Source organism: Lytechinus pictus, chromosome 8, assembly GCF_037042905.1.
Source record: "Lytechinus pictus isolate F3 Inbred chromosome 8, Lp3.0, whole genome shotgun sequence".
Lineage (NCBI taxonomy): Eukaryota > Metazoa > Echinodermata > Echinoidea > Temnopleuroida > Toxopneustidae > Lytechinus > Lytechinus pictus.
Genome location: NC_087252.1, coordinates 34,000,045 through 34,018,819, shown reverse-complemented (window position 1 = coordinate 34,018,819; position 18,775 = coordinate 34,000,045). Strand labels below are relative to the sequence as shown.

At 35.5% G+C, this 18,775-nt stretch overlaps 1 protein-coding gene across 1 annotated transcript; it reads left to right on the top strand.

Annotated features, from left to right (window-relative positions):
* Positions 1 to 1,179: 1,179 nt before the first annotated feature.
* LOC129266493 (transcriptional regulator ERG homolog) lies at positions 1,180 to 18,365 on the top strand. The gene is made up of 4 exons (XM_054904347.2): positions 1,180 to 1,276; positions 6,193 to 6,240; positions 7,752 to 7,811; positions 14,508 to 18,365. Exon 4 carries the CDS (start codon positions 14,609 to 14,611, stop codon positions 15,029 to 15,031), a length of 423 nt encoding a protein of 140 aa, XP_054760322.2. The 5' UTR covers positions 1,180 to 1,276; positions 6,193 to 6,240; positions 7,752 to 7,811; positions 14,508 to 14,608; the 3' UTR covers positions 15,032 to 18,365.
* Positions 18,366 to 18,775: the final 410 nt, after the last annotated feature.

Here is an 18,775-nt window from a genome sequence, read left to right as displayed (position 1 = left end):
ATCAATCATTTTCAGCTATTGAGGATCAAGGAATGGGAAAAGCTTTCAACATCATGTGATCCGAAATTATAAGATATTGGAAAGTTGATTTGAGATTTGGTGTACGACGTCAATAAGCAGACAGATGTCGCATTAATTATGTTTATACTTTTAACATAAAGTTTCATGTCCTTCCGTTGAGTGAGGGAGGAAGATTGCTCCAAAGTTTTCTTGACTTCATACGAAATAAATCACATGTGAAAACGAATCTTCTTCCAAGAGATGCTTTCCAACCTTCTTGTTTTAATTTCATTTTCTTCTCAAAGATGCGATCAATAAAAGAGGCAAGGAAGATATTGCAAGAGTATAAAACAGCTTCCGTCAATTTTCATATGTCTCCCGAGCGAAATGAGTATTTTATCTCTTTCTCGTCAGACCAACCGACCTGTAAAACTCTCTGGCATGCGACATGCTGTTTTCATAGATTCTCTCATCATTTCGCTGTTATAATTCCTAAGGGACGAGACTCGGTTGATACGGGCGAGGATAATGTCTTCTTGATTAAATCACTGGCTTTATTAGGCTTTGTATTTACACTTCGCCTCGTCGCTTAACGGTACTGTGGTTAACATCTATCCTCGGTACCCCTAGGGCTTATGAATTCTTCTATTGACGAGTATACAGCGTTTTCTACTGACACAATTGTTTATAAGTGGGACCGTAGGTCTTGTAATGGCAAGGTTGTTTCTATATATTGCAATTGAAATGGTTTAAAGATTCTTTTCAATTTCCAGAGTCCGTATTCATTTGAGAATTGAACAGATCGCTCTCTCCAATTATACGCCTAAACAAATGAACAATTCCTGAAAAGAGCTTAAAGTATTCTAGTTAACACTATTGGACTTAAAATGCCATCCTTGTCCGTAATGCTTTAAAGCATTTTGTTCAAAGTATTATATATGTGACATCTGCCTACTGCCTTACCAAGGTCGAGTTTTATTAAGATATTCTTGTTAAGGTGACTTTAATTGTCTTCTTAAAACCTGCTCAACCATTTTCAAATATTTTTTTTTATAAAGATCTTTGGCACATTCTCTATTCAGCAGTGAAAAAAAAGGCTGACAAAATGTTTCTTCACCCAAATTCATATCAAACACTTTTTTTTTAATTTCCCTCTTTATATCCAATTTTACAGGGTATACACAAACATCACCTACCTTGCCTAAACCAGGGATTGATTCATCATCAACACAAATCAGACCAGGAGGTAGACCCGCCTATGGGGGCAGTGAATTTGGTAAGACCGATCAAGACATGTTTGTTTTCAATTTTAGAGAAAAGTCTCATTTGCTTTTGTCGAAAATAGCATCATCAATATGGAACCATATGTTTACCATCGCAATGTTCGTCGGAACTACAATTGCTATTATTTTCATCAATATTATCATATTTATTATTATAATTATTATTGATATTGTTATTATTCCTATTAATATATATCAAGCAGCAAACATGGTACATCAGAATGACAATATTACAAATTATATCCATGATAAAATAATAAACGTGAAAATGGATGTTAATGGGAATTAAAATAAAATGTTGTCGGATATAGGAATAAAAAAAGGGTAATATTGAGGGAAATTTGTCCCCTACAAAATACCGTCAAGTGTAAATTAAAATATATCGGATATTATGATAATAATATTAATAATTATTTTTTATTATATTATAATCACACACAGGCATGATACATTTTTGGTGTTGAGTTTTGAGCACTAAAAGAATCATGAATATACAGTGGGCAACTCCTTTAAATAAGATCAGATCATCGCGCTAGAGTGCTGAAGCACCATCACATTGAATTACAACATATTGATAACTCTGTGTTCTCAACTTCTCAGCTAAACATAACGAATAATTTAAAGACAAAGCGTTGCCAATTTTGTACTGGTATGAACGAGTGATCACGAATTGACCTGTCAGTGTGCGGCCGGAGGGAGTGAGTTAAAGACCAAGAGAGAGAGATAGAGAAAAGAGGGGGATTAATACGTAGCCTTTTAATCACACGGAAACGGGCTTTAATTAAAGTCAACTGTCTCGTTCCGAGCGTTGTTAGTACATGCAGGTGGTTTTTGGTTGGTATATTGTCTTGACTCTCATGCATTAACAGGGGGATTAAAAGGAGTGTACTCACTGCCAAAAACAATTTATAACTAAATCTACTCCCCCTTTCTTTTTGTCTATTGTCTTGACTCTCATGCATTAACAGGGGGATTAAAAAGAGTGTACTCACTGCCAAAAACAATTTATAAATAAATCTACTCCCCCTTTCTTTTTGTCTCTCTCGCCTTCCATCCCTTTCCCTCTCATCCCACATTGTCTGTCTCTCTCTTTATCGGTCTCTTCCTTTTCCCTCCTTTCTCCCCAGTTTCCCCATCTATCTACTGAATGATGCGATTTGAAATTGTCTTTTCCAACCTTTAAACAATGGTGGTCAATTATGTTTATTAATATCAAATTACAACAAATACAATTTGGTCATGAACAAAGTTTGTGCAATACCTATACAAATATCTGACTTCCCCTTATAATATTCATAATTTTTTTAGATTTTCAGATAGAAGCACATCGTTATACATATACATATATACATAATACATATAATAATTTGAATTTAACTTCAAATTATCTGAACAATTTACATATTTGTATATACCATGATTCAATATAAAGACACGCCAGAATGTATAGCAGGCGATTTATGTAAAAAGAAGAAAACATACCTACATGGTAACTGAATTCATGGTGAATAAAGTACATTGCTTGTAACATAATTATTGAAAATCAATAAACCATTAAAGTGTGGCCTTAATATTTCGATTGATATATAGGTACCGGCCATGTAACATGATATCTACATACATGAATACTCTTTTTGGAGAAAATAATACGTAAATATGACAAAACGAACTTACACCATTTTCATATCTACCCTAGATGAGGAATAAATTGCGCAAGAAAATGAATAAGACGAGTTGTTAAAGAATACTGCAAACGATAAATGGGAAGAAGTTTACATATCCTTCGATCTATTTAATTTTCGAATACATGTTCATTTAATGACGGATTTTATCAATATTGCGCGATTTAAAATCAAAACAGAACCTACAATAGAAGTAACAATAGTGTGTTTGGATTGAAAAAAATCAAAGCGGAAGATAGGAGATAAAATGTTTTTGGAGTTTGGGTATGTAACAGGAAAAGTTTATAAGTGCTAGTGTATTGATGTGTTGGAGGCCTGGATATGGGCGAGGCAAGTTGATTATACATCAAGCTATATCGGTTTATACACTGTCGGATATATACGATCACATTGTCGGAATGCCGGGTCGCTGTTATTATCTTTTCTCCCCTGCCAGCGCAATGCGACGTTTTCTCTATTCACAAAAACACCTGCTCGGGAAATGAAGCAAAAAACAAGAACAAGGGTCTTTTGACAGATCCATAGCCGTTAGGATCCGTGATCATATTCAGTTTTTCTTTCATCCGTCTCTCCTTCGCCTCCCCTCCTAGCTATACTAGACGATGCAGCGAGCGAGAAAGAAGTAGAAGGGGAGGGGGTTGTTTAGCAGGGGAACATAGCACAACAGGGGTATTCCAGCAGCGTTTGGTGGAGTCACTGCAGCTATAAAGCGCTTTTCTGGTTTGGCGATCGATAACTAAATCTTTTGCCGTTGTCAGCGGGCATTATCTCTCGCGTTTGTCCATGCGATTAAGGGACGGAGACAGCGGACAAAAAGAAAGGGCATGCGAAGGAGAGATAGATGGAAAAGGTTACACAAACGGGCGATGGAGAAAGGAGGGAAAGGTGATAAGGGGTAGAATAGGAGAGAAAGCGAAAGGGGGTCGAGTCAGAAGAAGATGCATGAGAAGAAAGGAGAATAAAAAAAAAAAACAGAAACGGGATAAAAGGGATGAGAGTGGGAAGAAGGATAACAAGGCGAGGAAGAGGTGATTTACGCCAAAGTACAGAGATAAAATAGATTAGAAAAGTAATAAGTATGAATTCTTAATGAAATGACGAATACACTTAATATAAAACATACATTAAAGAATGGCTAAACACGGAGAAGGTATACAAGTGATAAAAACACACACACACACTCTCACATAGAAACAAACGGAGAGAAAGAGGATGGTGAGAGTGAGAGAAAGAGAGAGAGAGGGAAGGGGAAGGAGGTAGTGAGGGAAGGAAGGAAAATGAATTCATTTATGATCACAATCTCTAACATCTCTTCTTACTTTTTTCCTGGCTTTTTTTTTTGTCGATGATCATTCTCCATTGTTGAGCTCTAAATTGTCCCTCCGCCACGCTTGTGGAGTAATTAGCCCTCGTCGATTTTTATTAAGGAACTAGAACTTAGTCACCTCGGTAAGCCAGCCGGCACGAACCAATCAAATGCCGCTATTCACGGTTCTCCCATTCAACCATTTCAGAAAGAAAACACACCGGTGGTCGCTTCAGAATATGTCCCTTTCTCCTTGTTTTTTGGAACATGGTAAAAATCAATTTTGATACTAAAATAAGAGGTTACAAAGTAAATCAGATCGGTTGTGGCTGACACCTTAATAATAACCCTCTTGTGATCACTATTGAAGTAAGATGAGTAAAATATTATATCCTTTTTCATTTTATCTCATGTTCTTGTTCTCTCTCACTATTATATCCCCTCTCTCTTTCTTTTCTCTCTCCCCTTATTTCTCGATCACTCTATATTTTGTTTGTCCCCGTCTCTCTCTCTCCCCATATAACTTTTTGTTTCGATCTCTATGTCCCTCTTTCTTCCTCTCTCTGTATATCTATCTCGTTCTCTCTTCCTTTTCCTTCCTTTCCATGTTCCATTATTCTGCATGATGATTTAAATCATTCTAAGTTTTGTTCTACCTATATACAGTTTTGCTTAAAAGCTAGTGAACCCCACCACATTAATGCACTCCTTCTTGCTGCTGAGTGTTGAATGTAGACAACACGACTACTATGTTTGGCGAGCCCAGAGAAACAATCTTTATTGAATGCAATATTTTATCACCTGATTTCACACTCAAATATCTAAAACATAGCAGAACTTGAATACTTTAAGTATGTTCATTTATACAGCGGGATTCGCTGATTTTTGAGCACCACTGTATATGTAAAGGAGCATGGTTGAAAATAAATGACGCAATTAGCTACCAGAGAATTAATGAGCAATGAATTTAAGAGAAAACAATGGGTGTTTAAAAGCCCTGAAACGACCAATCCAGTCACAACTGTTAGCATTCAACCACTGTTATCTAACACGAGTGGTTTTTAGATTAATTAATGAGGCAAATATGTGCAAGGGGTTTTAAGTACAAGATTATATCTCTGTCTTCTTCACCATTTGAATCCGATTGAAGAATAAAAGAAGATGGAGTAAGTAGGATGTCAAAGCCCCATTACTAACAAACGTCCTAAGAATAAAGTATGGTAGTTGTGCCGATCCAATAAACTCCTCTAGGATGAGTTAAATATTTTTATTTTAACTTAACCATGTTCTTCTTTTTTGTAATGCTTCAAGATATACGTGAAACTTTTATAAAAAGAGTACATTCGGACCTCATGCCGTATGTCACGTATACAGCGGTGTTTTGACTAGCAGCTCCAACCCCCCCCCCCCCCACTTTCTTATTTGAGGTTAGGATGATGTTAAGCTTGCTTATTTTTCGTGAGCATCAATTCACTAAACAACGGCATTATCATCGGTACATCCCAGCTCAAATTGAGATTAATACTCATAATCGAAGCGCATACGATCAAAGGCCAAAGTCCTTAAAAATGAAATCACCGCCATCAAACAGTGACATTTGCCGGTAGAAAGCACCGACACTGGATAAGCGCCTGTGATTGCAAACACACACTCTCTCACACACACAATCGTACACACACACACACACACACTCACAACACGCCCCAAATGTGTACTACTGGCAACGGGTACATGGGAGCATTGGCGTGATTATCGTGGTTTGTATGTGGCGCCGTGATCTCCTGCATGCCCACCGTGGGGTAATACCAATTGGTTTCTGCACCCCTATTCATATAACTCCGTACCCCTGACTCCGTAAAGACTCTCATCATGGTATCTGTGATCAACCCTCGCCACTCTTTTCTCTCTACTCCAAACACAGACCCCTACCAAGTATTCGGGCACACAAGCAGGACACTTGCTAACCCGGGTAAGTTCACCTTGTTTAATTATTATATTTTAGCCCCCCCCCCCCCCAAAAAAAAAAAAAAACAAACAAACAAAAAAACAGTAAAGATGTTATAATCGCCCACTAGTACAAAGCAAATAGATTCACATACTCTAATTTTCGGAAGGTGGGGAACTGGTTCTATGTTGAGAGTTTAATGCAATGATTAAAATAACCTCTTACAAGTTTTTACACAGATTTCATTATCGTGAGTTCATTAGTTTGTAAAGTTATAACGTCCTAAATGATAAGTGTCAATAAATGTAATATATACTGCTATATCAGTTTTGTACACATGATTTTGTTTGAGCATGGGGTTGCATGATGTTTCATGAAATACATGTGTATACTGTACATTTTCATAGCATTTATACTTACAATCGGAACCTATGTGATGAGTTTGGTTTCATATCATGAATTTCAACATGTTTTATATCTATGTATTCCATCAATCAACATTTCTTTTACATTTTTTTTAAATTTCATCACATTCATCTAATTTTATGGTATTGCTTAAGTTGACATCAGTTTTGTTCGCCTGACTCATAAAGATACAACATGAAATATACGAAGTCAAATTTTATGATAGAGTGTACAAAATTCGGTATTTTCATAAAATTGTGGGCTAATATAAAAAATAGCATCTAATATACCGACAGACCTTTGTTTTATACACTAAAATGTCTACATATTTAAATAGATCAAGCATTTGATGTAAATAATGATTCCCTCTGCACTACATTATTAATCATAAACAACATAATGAAAATAAACATGCACCCTGCAAAATTGCATAAACTCTAGTAGCTTGTCCGTTCATAGTTGCCATAGTTAGAGTTTTATTTTTTAACTTGCAATATAAATCAAGGACTCGAAATCACGCGTGACTTTCAGGTTAATATTTTATTAGTATAAAGTTTAACGCGACTTCCTCGCTTTTTACCAATAATATATTGTTTTTAACAATAATTAAACCCTATTAAATATGTGTGTCGTTTATACCATTTTAGGTATAATAAACCACCAAGCATTATACACTGTAAAAACTGTGGTGTTAAAACTGACACCAATTGGTGTTAATAGAGGACCACACCATGAGGTGTTAAAATAACACCCTAGAGATTGAACATGACACCACAGAGTGTAAATGTAACAACCATAGGTGTTGTAATAACACCTTTAGGTGTAAAACTAACACCACCAATTTAACACCGGTGTAAAATAACTGGTGTGGTCCTCTATGTACACCGGTTAACACAACAGTTTTTGCTGTGTACATGTATAGACCATGCATCATCATCTTATTTCATCCATCCATTTCATTTAAAGATTTACATAATCTATTAAACTGGTAATATTTACGAGCCATCCAAACTTTGATTTCACGTTTGTTTTGAAAATCATGAGCTAAACCATTTCGGCATTGCAACACAGCCACCACTATTATTCTATCATACTTATCGTACCTTTTTATCATTTTCTTTCTCTGCCAGTAATACCAAGCGATTGGCAAAATCTTCAATCCGTGATTTTAGCTCTCAGACATAACAAAGGTACGATATCGATTTGAAATCTTCAATACACTGTTGCCAAATAAGTTGCAAAACATATACCCACCCATTTTCTTCAAATGATGGTAGCATGATCTTCATGATGACCACATAAGGTATTTACATGTAAATATATTTTGAAAACATGCAAACTTTGTTCAGATCTATCGCTGTATCTTACAGTTGTCTTTAATATGGAAAATTGAGTATTCCGACTTCATGGCAACAGTGTAAAAAAGAAGTGCATTTGTCTTGCTAATAAATGAGCTTGTTATAATCAGTTCAATATAGTGAAACAAAGCATTTTGAACAACCAAAATAGATTAATGAATGAAAATTAATTGCTACGAGTATTAAAAGAAGGATAATGAAATTTTGAATGATTTTGCATGGATCTAATGTAGCGAAATGAATTGTGACGTTTAAAAAAAAATTGTTAGTATTCTGTACAAGTAGTTAAAATAGTGCATTGAAATATAATTTGAAATAATTATGTTTTGTATGTGCATGATTGTCTTGTTATAGTTGTCTCGTAGTGCATTTGTGAATTTTACAAATACCCATTAAAGTATTCAGTATTCAAATCCCAATATTCAATACAGTAGAACCCTATCCCCTTACGCACTGAATAAAAAAAAAGTATCGAAAAAACAACAAAAATTACTTTAATTATTTTTCCTCGGGCACTTTTAATATTTTTTTACTTATTTTGTCTCGCTTTTAGGTTTGTGATAAAATAAAGTATAAAAGAATAAGCCTCCAGACTTTGGAGATTAATAGCTGAATAAAACAAAAATGTTTAATATTTATAACAGATATGATTGTAAAGGAAAATCACGAATTATAACGATAATTCCTCTAACTGAACGAACGGACAATAATTTGAAAGCAACGAGGCAAAAAACAAGTACTCATCTTTCGTCATGCTCAATGTTTTACTATCAAATACAATATCTTTTCATATCTATTCTTGATGATTCCTGAAATTCCGTCACTCTAATATGCTGTTGGCGATGTTTGCCATTATAAAGAGATGCTAATACAAACCCTTTAATGTTTCTGTCTGTTGTTATTGGGGAAGAAGTATTCGTCATTTATGAAGCTATTAAGGGTGCATCAGTTGATTGAGCTAAAACACTCCCTATGAAATATATTTCTTGCTATTAATTTGGTAAAAAGGGTCTAGATCTAGCAATCAGAGTATAAAGCCTGCTATCGGATCCTCTTCTTGTCGTGGTCTTTTTTGCAATCTCGACTTTTCACCCCTTCAATTTCCCGAGAGCGTGGCGGACGATCCGGCGTCGCCGCGTCTCACAATCATCGCCGGGCAAGTTCCCCGTGAGTCTCAAGTTACCACTCGGTGGATCATTCAGCTACTTATGGCATCGGCGCGTGACACGTATGAGATGTGCCAGCGACCCGCGAGCATGTGCTTCTCTCTCGCCAGTATTGCGCCGTAGCCCCGGGCAAGCAACACAAACCCTATCTACAGAAAACGAAGAAGACAATCCGTGTGACTTCTTGGGATATCAGAAAACATGGGAAATAGAAGGAAGACGATATATAACGACTCGCGACGAGCAAGGGGTGTACAAAAGAAGAGAAGGGGAAGAGAAGAAAAAAGGCAAGAGGAAAGACGAGAGAAATCACTTTGATGAGAAGTATAGGATATGAAAGTTAGATAGCAGTATGTAGGGGTTGGAAGATGAAGTACCCGATTCTGTTCCGCGAGAGAGAGGTCTTGAAGGGCCCTCTTAAATTTGGAGTTTGTCGTCCCAGCGAAACGAGACACAGATTTGCAGTTTGTGATACCTCGCGGCCATTTTGTTCACTTTAAAGACGACGCCATATTATATCTTATAGCTTTCTAATTATACGAAGCGGGTCGGATTCAAGAATGGTTCATTCGAGCTTCGCTCTGAAGTAAGATTGTTTTCTCCTCTCCATCTCGCTGTGGTCTTGATATTACCTCACAAGGAGCAGGCGGCAGCTATACTTCCCTTTTCTCTTTCCTGTTAGTTTTGGCGCGCCATCTCATTTTCACATGCAAACAGCTTTGTGACGTAATAATTGCTGATTAGGTGACGTCACATGACCGTTGGGTATTTTACGCGATTTCGCATTTTATCTCCAGCAAATTAATGTTGGTAAACTGTTCGAGTTATATTGCACGATAAAACAGGTTCATTCACGTAAGCATATCTTAGACATGTAAAAGTAGAAATATATAGTCGGGAGAATGAAACTAAATAAATGTAAACCAATATCATCATAATATCTGTTCGACAAGATAAATTTAATTAAGAAGTAGAAATTAAACTTCAAAAGTTATATCGCTTTTCCTAAAAATGATGATGAAAGTGACTAATGAGCTCAATAATAAAGACCGATGTAATTGCCACAGTCACGTTTTAATGCATACTGATATCATTACCGTGGTAAATGTTTTTTTAGCAATGTTTGTAGATTGAATATTCATAGAATTCATGAAAAATGATATGAAACAAATATATATCAAATTCCATATTTTCCAAAATGCGTCAGAAATTTCAAATCCCGGACGTTATCAATAGAAACCCCTTTCTAATTGAAAGTTTTGTTTTTAGAGGGTGTCAAATGAGAAGTGTTGAACTAATAATGATTTAAAAAGTTAAACCTTATAATAATAATTATGATAAGAATAGTTAATACTAATACTGATGATGATAACAATAACAATGATATTAATACTGAAAATGAGTGTGAATCGATTATGCATCAAAAAAATAATCCCTTCGTTCCAATGGCTATTAATTAGTACTATAAAGTTACATGCCTATTGAATTGACTGCAGCATAGTTGACAGCTGATCTATTATATCAAGATGAATAATTAACTGGCCTGGCAGTAAAGAAAATCGCAATTTCAGACAAAATTGGATCCGAGAAAGGCGAAGGCGTGAAGTGAAAAAGCATTGAATACTAATCGTGTTTAGTCAGGCAAAACTGACCAAACAACCAGCCGTTCCAATCAGTGCAGCTGAGTCCATATCGTAATAAGCCATTGGGGAACAGCTGAAACGTGTTGAAGAGACCCATTGGAAGACTATAGCAACAGGTCACCTGCGATAATCATTAGAATATTAAACAGGTCATGACAAAAAGTAAAAAAAAAAATGATTCAGCACGACCTCCATCTGCATGTTCGCAAAGTACTCTATTTAAAATACTATAGGATGAATATTAATGATTATGATTAAAAGGCAATGACTTGTAAATTAGTTGCATTTAGATGAACGCTGTACATCCTTATGATATCGATTTCATGTCTCTTAAACCCACGTGAGTGTTTCATAAAGATGTTTGTAAGTTACGAGCGACTTTGTAAACGACTGGTGACCCTTTTTTTGTGGTAAGTGATGTTTACTACAAATTCTCCCTGATGTTGATTTAGCTTATAAGAAAGGATACCAGTCATTCATCTTCATTTGCGAACATTTTTATGAAACACCATGAACGGAGGGGGGGGGGGCGTTGCAACTTGATTTTCAACCAATCAGAAGAGCGCATTCGGCACTTGCGCTTGATTTTAATATCTTTTAATTTGCTCTTAAACGCAACCTTTTCTGCAATTTTTTTCCAGACAACATAATACATGTAATACGGGTCGGGACAGGGAGGGGAGGGGGTACGGAAAGGCATAAGGGGTAGAAATGTGAGGCTTCAACTTGATTTTAATGAGTATTAGCTTTTATTGCGGTTGCTGAACAAACCAAAGCTGACTCGAGTTTGTATTTCTAACTGTTCCTATCGACAATCTGTCAAGTAGTCTGATCTACGCACACTGCAAGTAGCGTACATGGGACCGATGAATCTCTCTTCTTCATTATGGCACTTGAAACGTCTATTTCATTAACTTCACATTTTTCCTTTAGAATGAAAAAAAAACAAATATCTTACACACTGGATATTTGATTTTGATTCAAATTAATGGTTCTAGATAATCGTTTCAGAAAGAGGTTGGGGGGGGGGGGCAGACATGGCGTATGAGGAAAAAAAACTATAGAAATGTATGAGCGAAGGAGAGCGAGCAAACATTTCGATCATCTTGAAAAAAAAATCAACTTTTGTGAGAGATTAATTTAAAAAAAAATAAAATGGCATTTCACCCTTTTACTTTATTTTTACTTTACTTTATATTCTTTCGTTTTCTCCTTTTCATCTTTGGTTGTGAAACTTTTGAAAGGGTCCACAGCTCCCCCTGTATGCCAATGATCATTATTACCAACACGCTCGTGGAAGCACTGACTTCAAAGACACACGTTCGATTTTATTGACTTACCAAATCAGGCAAACTGAAGAAGGTTTCCAGCGGACGGATATTTACCATTGACTCTCTTTCTGTTCCCTTTCGATTGCACCCTCCAACAAGGCTTGAGACTACAGTCACATTAAGTACATCGACTCCAACTCGACCAATGGTATGCCATTCGACATAACCTAATAACTTTGATCGGAAAACATGGAATCGGTATTTGGTGTAACTGGAAGAGTAAACCATGTATAGTGGTCAAACACGGGAATGCTACGCTCATTGCCTCTTAGAGACTGTCTCTGTATTCAGCTTTGCCTTACGACTCCTAGGTTGTGCCCTCTTAACCCTTTGCTACCCCCCCCCCTCCTCTCCCATCGTGTCAATGTGCTATGATTTAATACGAGATTAGATATGTCAGTGGTAGAGCAGTTACTTGGACATGCATGGTATCAGCTTTTCAATGTTTAAAACGGTTAAAAATTTTTTTAATTTTTATTTATTCATTTATTAATCTGATTATTTATTTTAAATTAATTAATTTATTTTCATTATTATTATTATTATTATTTTTTTTTTTTTGGGGGGGGGTTAGGAATAGTCATTACACAGCAAAATCTGCGGTGATGACTGGTGCACTTAAAACACCATACCAGTCATTTTTACTCCGGTGTTATTACAACACATTTTGGTTGTAGAAATTGCTTCACTCAGCTGCTGAGAGAAGCAATTTCTACAACCTGTTGCTTAATTTAAAACATTCATGCTTGTTAGCGTATAAAAAAAAAACTTAAGGGGAATGATCCCAACACCCAAAGCGATTTAATTCCGATATAGTGCGCAGTATAGTTTTTAGGCCATGCAAAAGACACCATATTGGATTATCACTACCTTGACTATAATATGGCTGAAAAGGGCAAAGATATCAGAACCTCGAGGCTCATATTCTCCCAGTGGGTAGCTACAACTATCTTGATTTTTTCCTACTTTTTTTTTAATTTGTCACCTTATCTTCAATGTACGCTTGCCTGAATCTTCGGGTTTCGTCAGAGCCGAATCTAGACAAAACATTCAAACATTATTCCTCCCTTACCGCTAGCTTTCAATAAACGAAGATGGTATAAATGGAGTGTCATATCTACCTACGACGCAATTGGATTCTATTATCGAAACCGGGAGCGATGTAGGTATTCATGGCTTATAGACGAAATAAATATATCATCGCATTTATAAAGAATTATCGCGCAAAATGCGGGATCGTCGACGCGAAAATTCCTTATCAAAAGCACCTTAAGAAAAGGAGTTTCTGTTCATAGGCGTTTTCGTTGTATATGAGGTTCAAAGAAATATTCAATTTTGAAGGGGAAAAAATTCCATCCCTTTTCATGGTAGATTTTCTTTGTTTTCCTTTCGGCATATACGCTTCATGTTAAGTCTATATCGACATTATGTCTGTGCGGGAAGCGGTTTGACGCTTTTCCAACGCGGTTTTTATTGAAAAAATCCAACAAAAGATGAGCGCAAACAAACTAATTTTTTTGGATTTCCACTATGAGATTATTTCATCGTGAAAATATGCACGTTTTAACCTCTGATTGTGCATGTGAAGATCTTTATATCAAAGAAAGTGTCATGCTGGATAACTGTCCTTTCCCCTTTATGGGCATTTAGCACGTTAAGCAGTTTGAGGATTGTATTTTTTTCTACGAGATGGTTTAAAAATAATTGAATTCGGAAAAAAAATCCTGTTTTTTTAACAGGCATTAGATGATTGACACTCATTGATAAATTGCTGTTAATTGTGTATTTTTACACTTTTAAAGAAATAATAATGTGCATGTATTTTGGTCTTCATGACCTTATGATAGAGCTTCAACCGTTTGAGGTCATTAACGCGCATGAACACTGGAAGAGCTTATCGCCTATAACTTACCCACCCCCCTGTCTCCCGAATGTATCTGTATTTATTAAGTAGCTTCACTCAGCCTTATGATTGCATATACAGAACACAGTCGCATTTTCGAGAATTTTGTTTTTGTACAATAACTATGAGTAAAGGAATTTTGAATAATCATTTGACATCTAAGATCAAGAACAATGATATCAATACATTCTCGTCCAAAAAAAAATGATAAAAAATATAGTCAATATTGTATCGATATATTGGTAATTGTAACTGAAATCGATTGAATATTGGCATAAACAGTAACTTTCTTTTATTCTTTAGTTATTGAATTATTACTCCCTTTTAATAGTCAAATTGAAAAGTTCGTATTCACAACATGAGTTATTTAGTGCATCGTTTACCAAACGTGGTAGCTAGTACACATGCATGCTTGGTAATCTTCTAAGATTCATCACTTTTAACGATTTCGTTTTTTTTTTCTTTTCATTATTTTGTTTCTGCAGGAAGTGGCCAGATCCAGCTGTGGCAGTTCCTTCTGGAGCTTCTATCCGACAGTTCCAACGCTAACTGCATCACATGGGAGGGTACCAACGGTGAGTTCAAGATGACCGACCCCGATGAAGTAGCCAGAAGATGGGGAGAAAGGAAAAGCAAACCAAACATGAACTACGACAAGCTAAGTCGAGCCCTGCGCTACTACTATGACAAGAACATCATGACCAAGGTACATGGAAAGCGATACGCGTATAAGTTCGACTTCGCTGGACTAGCTCAAGCCATGCAGCCAGTTCAGGCCGATCCTAGCATGTACCGATATCAGTCCGACCTCACCTACCTACCTGGATACCACCCGACCAAACTAAACTTTGTGGGTACACCAATCAACCCGTCCACCAATGCCAGCCTCTTCAGCTCTCACAGTTCATACTGGTCATCTCCCACAGGTGCAAATATCTACCCCAGTGGTCACGTGACACATCCTCACGCAAGTCACATGTCCTCACACATAGGCACTTACTACGGATAACACCAAGTGTCCTTTGCCCGTTGTAAAACCCGGACTCCTATTACAAAGACTCGTAAACGAAGTGCCATCACTTTTTTTCTATTGTATGAAGAAATAATGTTGCACAGTCAGATTGATAAAAGAAATATATACCTTTACAAACTGATTCGTTGGAGGACGCAGCAGATGTGTAAAGCAAGCTGACCTAAAACAAAGTGCGTGTCACTTGTCATGCTTGGGACGCGTAGAACATTCGAACGAGGAACATAACCGCAACGGACTATCGTAGAGGGCGTTTCTCATCATAGACAGCGCACCTGACTGTATATTGACTGCGAAAATGCCATAGTATTTAGCCTTGAATGCAGTCCATAAACGTTTTATATAAATATTATAAAAATAATACATTTTCGACGTGGATCGTCATCGAGGAGTATTTTTTTTTTCATACTGCAAAGTATTGACCTTGTTGTAATAGGTCACATAGAGAGGGCGTTCTTCTCTTTAAATAATACTTATACACCAATGAATTGAAATGTTGCATATATTATTAATACTATTGTTTTTTGTAAAATGTTCATTTTTAATATGACTAGTTTTAGCGTACCCATGAAATTAGTTTTTAGCTGCATGAAACCTATACATAAAGCTATATATTAATGTTTTAAAATGTCTTTCGTTTCATTCCGCTTTCTTGAAAATCAAGAAACGCAATGGATATCCAAACATTTCTGAATTGTCTATATATTTTCAAATATGATTACCATATATTACATTGTTAAAGTGATACATCCGGAAATATTTTGATTAAAAATGATTCTGCAAATCTTTAAAAAGGTTTTCATTTTCAGGGAGTATTGTTCATACGAAAGATATAATGCTGGAATTTCCTTGTTTTTAATGAACGACTTCTTTCAGTAAGTAGAAAAAATATCCCCAAAAGATATACAAATGGCAAGGATTTTGTGAAAATGCAGCTAGACACGAAATGTGAAAATAAATGTGGTTATGCTTTCGTTTATAAGACCAGAGAGGTGGTGCAATTTCAGTACTCTGTCACTCTAGTTTCCTCCATATATTGTTAGTATTTCTTTAGTACGGGTATAAAAAACAAAAGGCATTTGTTTTGAATTTTGTGATTTTTATTAGCTGTTTGTAGACATAATTGGAGGAATAATTGCACCCAAATATAAATTATTTGCCTAAAATTGAAAAAAATGAATGAAACTATTCTCTGGAAGATGATATAAAATTGTCCCTCGTAGATTAAAACAGGTTGTTGAAATTTAGTTTCAACCTAAACCTATGTCTGAATTACGGATTTCTGGCTCCGAGGCAATTGCCTTTTATTTGATTTTTTATAATGATGATAACAGTTAGCGCATATTACACTTTGTTTCTAAGCGCCTTACATTGAAATCATTATTACCCCGGTCATCGGATCCTGTCATGCCCGCATACAACGTATGCACTTTTCCACTCTCTGGGAGCATTCTAAAAATCTGATACTCTATCAAAATACAGGTGTTTCTTTTTCAACCGAATTATCTATATACATATATCTATAAATCGTTAGTTTTATCATATATTTGATGCTCAAATCAATCACCATAATCTTGTTATATTTCACCTGTATTTATTCATCACGTGACCTAGCCTGACTGCAAACGAAACAATGACGCTGGATGCATTACCTAGGTATGATGGGGAAGATCCTTCAGAAAGAGATTGCTGGCTTCCTATTTACTTTGTACAACGCGTTGTTGTCATAACAATGCGATGAACAGTGGTTCGATCCTCCTGCTGTGTAACGTCTCTGTATGGAAGCCGTGTGCCTCAGCGTCTTTTTCTACTCTTTATTACGGGTCAGTCGTAGGCTAAATAAATGGTCACAAAATTAGTTTTGAAAGACACCAAAATATCAAGAAACTGTTTGATTTCGACACAACTCTCTTTGAATATCAAACGATGATTTGAAACAATGAGCTTTGTGTCCATTGTTCATACCGATCTCAGTATGGCTTTTATAGTATATTCTTCATAAATCTCATGTCATTAATTGGATAGATTTACACAGAAAGTAAGAAAAATTTGTTCTTGGGTTTTCCAAAGTGGTTTCTCCCATGAAGTGACAAGGCATTCATAACCATAGTGTATCTATCAAACATGAAAAGTTATAAAACGATAAAATGTAGGACAATAATAAAGGGAATGATATAACTGCCTGTAATAATGATATGTGGTATATATTGAAACATGGATACAAAACTGTTGAGTATATTTCTTCTTTTTGTTCTTTTTCTTTCTGCAATTTTTCTATGAAGTGCAATAATAAAATTGCAAACATTAATATATATACTTTCGTTGAAAAACTATTAGTGTAATGTTGCCAAACATTCCAGTTTATTTCCAATAATCTGTGGAAAGCGCTTAAGTTATGATTTTTGTTCCAAACATTTTTGTTTTGTATATTGTTATTCTTGCCACCTAGATACTCTTTATAAAACAGTCTAGTGACATTCGAAAATACATTACTAGTTCTCGTCAAAAGTTTAAATTTTAATGTGAATTTGAAATATCAGAACGTATTTGAATCGGCTACCAGATAAATTTTAAAATATACTTTCCTAAACTGTTTGTTAATATGCATTGAATGTAATATTAAAACGAAAATGATGATATAAGTAATGCTGATGGTGATTATGATGATGACTACAATAAGAATAATGATGGTCAATACTTTGTGAGTATACATTTTGTATTTCTTACATCAATGAATATTGTGACAAGCAAATTTCAACTCTGACGAGACTAGGAGCTATGATTTTTAAAAAGTTTTTTATTGGTTCTCATCGTAGCCGAGTCATTGTATTACCACATTTTTCTTTAACATCCACATTACATCTGACTCATATTTTGTACAAAGTCTTGAGTATAATTTTGTAACAATGTTCATGACAATATCCCCTCTATATCAGTGATGTTTTGCTCTTGATTTCGTATTATGCTAATGCATATCAACGAAGAGAAATATTTTCTCACTTGATACAATTGCCAACATAACACCTAACGTGTGTCGTTATTTTTGCCACTTTGTTCTGTATCATTTCGACAATAACTATATGTTTTACTGAATGTATTATATTATGAGATATTTTGATGTTAGTACAATGTACTTAATGTAGAATATGATGCGCAATACAAAGTTATAAGAAATAGATGATGTTTTACTGAATTATGTTTGTTTATGTATACGTTTTTACTGAGTCCTTGACATAAATAAGAACGATATTTGTAACATGCGCATGTATAAAAAGCAATGAAAATAAAGGATCAGTTTTTGATTTATAATAAACGCTCTTTTTTCCATTCTCATATTTTTCAAGCATATAACCTTCGATTTTAATACATTCGAATGTATGACATGGATGACATGTCATTATTACGTAGTTAATACTACGGGGGTACAGAAAGAGAGATAGAGGAGGGGAGGGAGAGAGAAAAGAAAGAACGAGGGAGAGAGAGGGGGGGGGGTAGAGAGGGACACACTGGGAGAATAAATGATTTATAAAGAAATATAGATGAGTATAGAAAGATGATATAAATACGTATGTTTGGTATATCTGTAAGTGAGATTTATAAACCTATGAAATCAACACATGCTATATCTAATCCATTAAGAATACACCGGACCGGAAATGGACATCCATCTGTAGATAATGAAATATAAATTGATAACTATATAGATAATATATAACTATATAG

Coding starts and splice junctions, on each gene's coding strand:
- LOC129266493 (XM_054904347.2), top strand. CDS start 14,609: ATGACCGACCCCGATGAAGTAGCCAGAAGATGGGGAGAAAGGAAAAGC.